Source organism: Poecilia latipinna, unplaced genomic scaffold (genome assembly GCF_001443285.1).
Source record: "Poecilia latipinna isolate Pla-1442-1.1 unplaced genomic scaffold, P_latipinna-1.0 Scaffold5896, whole genome shotgun sequence".
Taxonomy (NCBI): Eukaryota; Metazoa; Chordata; class Actinopteri; order Cyprinodontiformes; family Poeciliidae; genus Poecilia; species Poecilia latipinna.
In genome coordinates this window covers 1-8145 of record NW_015118512.1, presented here as the reverse complement: position 1 = coordinate 8145, position 8145 = coordinate 1, and the positions used below count along the sequence as shown (strand labels likewise).

Below are 8145 nucleotides of genomic sequence, written 5' to 3'. Positions count from 1 at the left end.
TTTTATTTTGGTTTTTTCTTGGCCTGCCAGTACTTTCGATTCAACAATTTTGTATCCCACGTTTCAAAATCCCTGCAGTGGATGATACTCACGGTAATCACAGCTTTGCTCAGGCAGAGGGAACCCCGGCAGCCGTACTCCGTCTCATCCTGGGACTTGTAGTAGCTCAGCGTGTTGTTTTTCAGCACAACCCAGCGATCCTGCCAGCCGTGGATGTAGTTTGTCCACTGAAAAGAAAAAAAAGAACAAAAAAAGACACAAAATTATAGACAAACAGCGACTATATTTAAATGAGAACCAAGTGAGCAAATAATTAAATTGAAACACTTTAGTTCACTAAGCCTGGCCTCAAATAACATAATGACAGCATATTTTTAAAACACTTTAAAATGTCTCATACCTTTATTTACATTTGCATAAAAATGCTATCTTCAGCACATTACAACGGTAGTCACACCTGTTTTTTTCGTTGTGTTTTTTGTTTCTTGCATTACAACCACAAAGGTCAGTGTGCTTTCTTTGAATTTTGTGACGGATAAACGCCAAGTAGCGCATGACTTTGATGGGGGATTAAAACGATTAATAACATTCAACGTTTCTTTACCACTACATGCAAAAACCAAACAAGAAGCTGGATTATACTGAACACAGTAATACTGGAAGATAAGCTGTGAATCTGTAGTAAGACTGAAATTGATTCTCACAGCCGTTTTCCATCTAATTTGATTGTGATTTACATAGTTATCAGGAAAGAACTGGTAAAAGTCTCAGTCTGTAGATGGGTCAAACTGGTTTTTAAAAAAATCTCACATTTATTTACCAACTTTGTTGATGTACAAACTAAAATGTAACTAAAATACATGCAGGTTGAGGATTTTGGGTTCAACATGGCAGAATGTGAAGAAATCTGATGATAGTGTAGTATGTGTGAATGAGTTGATTGCATTTCCCAGGAAAATCACCTGGGTTTTCATGCAGCACCCAGAGTCATTCATTTCCTTTGAGTCTAAGACAGGCATCTTCACTTCCTGTTTTCAAATCTCTTAAAAACATTTTTTTTTTCCATTTTGAGTTGCTAAGTTCTTTTTGCCTTTATCTGATGTGTGTTTTGAAATGTGAACGTTTTTTTAATGTTTTATGCCTCGACTTTTATTCCATTATTTGTCCTGTTTTTGGTCAAACTTCCGTTTTTCAAATGTACTTTATCAACAAGTTGGATTTGGCTTAACCTTTTCTCATTACAACTTTTGAGATTTTTGAGACTTTATAGTGGGATTTAGATGATGGGCAGAGAAAAAAGGGGAATATATGCAGGGAACAACTGCTTTAGCTTTAACATACGGTGCGTCTGCTCTACCTCTGGGCCATGTGGCGTCGATTAATCATTAATCCTTACTGTAGTTCTGACGTGCGTGGGGCTCAGACTGATCAAACAGGTGAGCTCCACTACATGTGGCTTTGCCTAATCTTACAATATGCTTGGTTAGCAGGTCAGCGTGCAATCTGTTTGGAAATAATCAGCGCATGGTGAGACTGATACCGCATCAGTTTCCTGGCAGCTTATCGCATCAAAACTGTGGTCAGCCTGCACAAAACCGAGCTTAAGACAACAGAGCAGAGGCACATGGAAAAAAACTAACAGTGAGCTTCAAATGTTTGACACAGAAAAGAAGAAGAACAGAGGAAAACAACCTGTTGGTGTTTTAAAGGTGATACAGTCACCTACACAGCCAATCCCTTACTGTAGCGTGCTATACGCCTGTCGCAGTAAATCAATTAAACGCGTGATTAATTAAAACAAACTCAATGTCTATTTGCATGATGAATCGTTTTCCTCTTTTTTTTTTTCTTCAAAAACTAGCTGGCAAAAGTCTTCAGTCTGGGACCTTTGGCTCAACTAGCCTTTTTTTTTTGTTTTTGAAGGACAGTTTTGCCTCAAAATTTACTTGATTTGTTGTTTCTGTTTTGTTTATTTTGGATATTTAAAATGTCTTCCAGTTCCAGAGTTAAAGGTTCATTAGAATCTAAAATTTGTTGATCTTTGAGTATGAAATTTTGCTTTATTATGCCATTATCATTAAATTACTGGAAAATGGGTTCAAAACAACAACATTATCGTTTATCATAATAACTTCTGGGACAATTTATCATCCAGGAAAATTTTTATTGTGACAGGCCTACGTAACTATAAAGCCAGTATCTACAGTATGCCATCTACTCATACCTATAATGCGATTAGATCCTTTAAATTGTATTTACCATAGGGCTGAAATGATTAATCTGATTAAACGATTATTGAAATAATCATCAGCTATTTAATTAATCGATTAATTGTTGAAAGACTAAACAAAAAACACAATTCACTGGAGAAAAAAAACATCCTTTGTCTGTAAATACATCTTACCAAAAACTTCTCAAGTGTCATAGTTTTAGCTTCAGCTGTTTCAAAGCAACACTTTGTTATTGTGTTTTAGACAATGAAATGTTCATTTTCATGTTAAAAAAAGGAATTGATTTATTTGCATATTTTAATGTATTTCTAACAGTGTATAAAAAGGCTCAAGGGGTTAAATGAAAAATCAGAAGAATATGACAATTTTTTTATCTGATTAATCAATTAATTGTTAAAATAATTGCTTACTAAAATAATCGTGAGTAGCAGCCATAACCTTTGACTTAAATTTATTTTTCTATGCCTACTTTAGCTTCTACAATTGTCCGTACTAGAAAATATGAATACACCAGTGTTGTTTTGTTTTTTTCATGTTGGACAGATATTCGACTACAGGCCTCCCACACTGTCTGAAAAAGTACGGACGTTTTTACAAACCTGGAAAAGTTTCACTCCCTATCCAAATATCTACACATTTTATTCATCCATTGTTTGTCTATTACAAATCCATCCACATATCCACTTCATCATACATCCATCCTTCATTACGTAGGGCCAAATCTACAAGGAAATGGGCCCCTGGGCTGCAGGCGGTTTTGGTGCCCCATCTACTACAGGAAAATACTTAATAGGAAGTACTATACATGAATTGATGCATGGTAGATTTAATACCTCCCTTGAACAATAGTTCCATGTCATTCCCAAAGAAATTACAATAAATTCATGGTTTTCAGATTGCTTATGTTCATAAAAATCTCAAACTATTAATACAAATAATGAGTTTTATATAAAATGCAATGCAAGAAAAAAAAATGGGGCTAGTACTTTCTAAAGTCTGAGCCAGCATCCATCCACTACATATTTATCAGTCCCAGGGGGGGGTGATATGGACTTAGAATTGTATTGTGATATTTTGTAGCAACACTAAAAATTATGATCAAAATGACTTTGAAATGCTGTTCTTCTAAAACGTTCATATTTAAAATGTGCTTCTTTGACACGCCACTTGCTTATAGGAGTGTGATTTAAATCACTAACCTGCACAAAGTATCTGTGTTTAACTATATATTTTTATTTACTGTTATTTTTACTGGTGACAATAGTGGAGAAAATAGCAAAAAATAACATTTCCAATAATATTTTTATTTAACCTCACTGACTGAAATTTATCAAGACATCTACAAATCAAAATACAGGATAAATGCCCATCCTGGTTCCTCCCACAGTTTATTATCCCACCATCCATCCATAAGTTTATTACACATTCATCCTTCCACTCATTATCCATCAATGCATTATCAATCAGTTTGATCATTCTTCATCTATCCACTTTATTCATCTGTTCCTTTTTTAAATCCATTATTCAGCCATCCACCATACAGCATCGACGCAATTATCATTCTGCTCATCTTACTCTGTGGTTTTCTTGCATGTCCCACATGCAATACGCTCCAATAATGGTGATCTTTCTCGGGAAATTTGATCTCGGAAAACTCTAAAATGAGATCTGCGCTGAATCCGTCCCTACTCACTAGGAAGCTAAGAGGCATAGCAGCAAGCTATGTATTGCATAGACAGCTCATGTAAGGGCTCTGCTTTGGGATCAGAGGGGGATTACCAGTCCCACTGTTATTGCTGCAACTCCGACATAACCCTGCCCAGAAACAGACGGGCTATGATTTGCCATCGCTGTTCTTGATTACTTAATTTCCGCACAGATGTCAGCACGCGGCTTCCTGGACTTGGGCAGTAATAGTATTCCCAGTTGGTAATGAAACTGAATGAATTGGATAATGTGCGGTTTGTAGGGAAACGCGACTTACCTTACTGAGTACTCCGCTGAACTCGACGACGCCAACAGGGTGCCCGTAGTCCTCTCTGGGCTCTATATCCTCCTCCGAGCCGGAGGAGTTCCAACTTTGGTTGTCTGACATTATTTCTGAATAATCGACTACAAATAGAAACAAAACCAACGAGGCATATGAAACTCAGAGGAAGCAACAGTTCAAGAATCCATGCTGGGCTGCTATCGACTGATTAATAGCTCCGCTGGCTCGGCGAGTTAAGCAAAAAATAAAATAAAAATAAAATAAAAAAACCGCTGAGGGATAGAAAGAATAGTAGCTCCCAGCGGACAGCGTCTGCTAGCTTCAGAGGTTTCCAGCCATTTAGTGGTCAAAACAGCGCAGGTAATGAAAACATTAGCCGAGTCCAAGAAACGGTAGCTGTCAACTCTGCTAAACAGACTCTCCTCCTCGGCGAAGAGTGGCAGAAATGAATAAAATTAAATTAAAACGCGTTGAGGGCACGCTTCGCTGGTCTCGAACGATACGTCGCGGCCTCTCGGAGGAGCACAGTGTCCCCGGCTGTGTTTTGTTTGTGCTCCGAAAACCATTGACAGCTCTACTCCCCTTACGCCAAAGCAGTCGGAGCTTCCCCCTTGACGGCTTGAAGGAGCGCGTGTTCCAACTTGTGTGTTACGCAGGGGCGCTGGCCTCCGAGTGACGTCACCAAATCCACTCCTAAATTGGAAGGAAGCTCCTCCCCCTTGTTTATGGTTCTCAAAATAAGTCGGAGATGCACGAGAATACGCCAAGATTTACTGGAAGGGACTCAGAGGACGACCGGCAATGATTACAAAACATTAAAGACAGAAAATACTGAGAGAAATGCGTCATGTTCCACGTTTTAGAGCCTCGCGTGGAACAAAAAGCTCCAGATACAAAGCATTGCTAAAGTATTTACTCCCTTTGAACTTTTCCACTTTTTATCACATTACAAGAGCTAACCTTTATGTATTCTATGAGGATTTTATTTGATTGACATACACGTAGTGGTGTGCAATAAAATTTAAGAACAAACATTCAAAAACAGTCTCAGAAATAAAAAAAATATGAAAGCTTTGCATTGAGCTCAGCATTCTTTTCAATTGTTTTACTGAGAACAGTTTCCTTATTATTTAAAGTACATTAACAGTGCTCCATCTGAACTTCTAACACACTAGTCAGAACATGCCATTTTAAACCTGTTCTCAGTTTTAGAGTTTTTAAACAATTGTGAGATACTAGCAAGACAATCGTTTCACTTATTTCAGAATTAAAAGGCAACCATTAGCAAAAATGACTTAAACCTTTTTAAGATGAAGGGGGAAAAAACAGGTGGTGCTGTGATCACATGTACTGAACCTTGTGGCACACAAGCAGAAGCTACAACTATCATGACTTTTCTGAGTTAAGCACTGCTGAACTCTGGTTCATGAAAACACATGACTGGACTTTATGCAAGGAAGTTCAACCAACATTCCACAAGACCAATGAGAAAACTTGGCACAGATATCACATGAAAGAATGAAAGAACTTGTACTTGGTGTCGATTTAGAGCTCATTACTATATATATATATATATATATATATATATATATATATATATATATATATATATATATATATATATATAGATAGATAGATAGATAGATAGATAGATAGATAGATAGATAGATAGATAGATAGATAGATAGATAGATAGATAGATAGATAGATAGATAGATAGAACAATTCATTGGACTTCACGGCTAGTGGGTGGTGTAAGCAAATATGTATTGATCCCATTCAGGATTTGTAATGGACCATTTGATGGTGAAAACTCTTATGTAATTTCTTGAAATTTCTGGCAATATCCACACAAATAAGCAAAGCAGCTTATTGAGGACTGAAATACACACTGAGTGTATAAACCGTATTTAACGCTATAAGTCAGTGATGTAAAACTTTCATCAACAACAAATGTTCATTTCTTTCTTGTCCTTATGCTAACCGTTGGTCATGTCATAAGCCTGAGGCGATTTACTCTTCAGCACGTAGACCAACTCATGCTTCTCAGGCCGCCACACACATGCACACACACAAACACACATGTAAACACAGTCGTGTTTGCATCACTTGTGGGGACTTCACATTGACTTCCATTAATTTCTACAGCCTAACACTAACCATCACATACCTAACCCTTACCTTAACCTTTACCCTAAACCTAACCATCACAGACCTAACCACTAACCCAACAGCAACAATTTTCCTCATGGGCACAAAGAAAATGTCCCCACAGGGAGCAATGGTCCCCATAGCCCCGCATTGTAGACAGAAATAGGTTTCCATAAGGATATAAAAACCTGGTACACACACACACACACACACACACACACACACACACACACACACACACACACACACACACACACACACTGTGTTTGGTGAATTTCAACAAATTAAAGGAGAGGAAAGAGAGAGTGTTCGGGCGGATCATGAGGTTTGTGGGTTTGCCTGTTTTCAAGGAAGCCATAAGATTTCAATTAGCAGCACAAGTCGATTCCCTGTGCTGGCAATGAAAGGAAGTTAGAGTGGGAGAAAGCTGAGGTTTCACCCACATCAGTGTTGTGAGTTTTAAATCACTTTGCTGGATTCTATGACGGTGTATTAAGGCTATTGTCGATAGGAAACAAAAAAGGAGGAATTTCTGCTAAAAATAAAAAAATAAATGAAATAAAAACCTCTGAAATTGCAAGGTTAATCTCAGAAATTTCTGAGTTTGAAAAGTTGAACATTTCACTGAAAAAGATCAAAAAATATCAACTCAATCTCAGAAATCTTCTAGAAAAAATATTTAAATTTCTGAGTTTAAAATGTTGAGTAATTTCAACTTTTGGACATTTTTGAAGTTTGAAAAGTCAAAATATTTTTTGAGATTAAAATTAAAATTTATTTTTTTCCCCCATGCATTTCCTTGTTTTTTTTTTTTTTTCAGGAACATTTCTATGATTGATCCCAAAATTTCAGAGATTTTTTTTTCAGGCAAATTTTTGACTTCGAATTCAGAAATGTTCTTGTTTTTCCTAGAGGATTTCAAAGTTTTTCAGCAGGAATTTACTCTTCCTCTTTTTTTTTCTTTGCACAGTGGCCCTAACATCCCATCACAGGATCCACTTCAGCTTCAAAGTACTTGTTGTCAGCCTTTCAGAATCATTTAAACTTGAACAAACTAACAGGAATCAGGAGATTAGAGCGTTCTGTTTGTTCTACACAATCAGAGAACCAGATGGCCTGGCATGTTCCGACTCTTTATCCTCCAAATCTCACAGGTTAAAAAAACATCAGATCTGGTTTTCCCTCAGCCAAACCTTTTTGTTTCACATTATCAGCCTGTAAATCCTGCCGGTCGCCCCGGCAACGTGCCCTGACTCTGTTTTCTGGCTCTGGCTGTGAAAAAAAAACAAGAAAAAAAAAACAGGGCTTGCTGTTAGACTGGAGAGGATTTAGGCAGTTGATGTAATGACATACAAATTGTTCCTGACTCAGTGAGTCTGTGATTCATTTAGAGAGCGGGAGAGTCAAGGACCATGACCATACAGCATCGACGCAATGACTCAGGCTGGGCTGATCGAGCAGTAAACTGATTAAATCACATCCTCTTTCCAGCCCGGCGTTCCCCTTGGGTCAGCAGGAGTGGCCAAAAAAGAATGAAGGAAGCAAACAGATGGATTATCTTTCCTCATATCAATCTAGGTATAACTAGGCACCTTTTTTTTGCCACACAAAAAGCTAGCTTTCTTTGAACCGGCTGTGTAAAGTGACTGCTGAGAAATGATTTCAGGGAAGCCAGTGTCCATGTTGGTGTCTACGGAATCCTGGCTAAAAAGAGCTGGAGGGAGATTTTTACTCCCACTGCTGGTGGATTTGTGTTACTGCACACAAAGAAAT

At 37.6% G+C, this 8145-nt stretch overlaps 1 protein-coding gene across 1 annotated transcript; it reads right to left on the bottom strand.

Annotated features, from left to right (window-relative positions):
- Window positions 1–23: 23 nt before the first annotated feature.
- Window positions 24–4899, bottom strand: LOC106943774 (collagen type IV alpha-3-binding protein-like; the record flags this gene model as incomplete). The annotated part of the gene is made up of 2 exons (XM_015027071.1): window positions 4216–4899; window positions 24–227 (listed from the first exon to the last, which is right to left on the bottom strand). Coding segments are annotated over exons 1-2 (315 nt in total), but the record flags the coding sequence as incomplete, so codon positions are not given.
- Between the last annotated feature and the right edge of the window lie 3246 nt (window positions 4900–8145).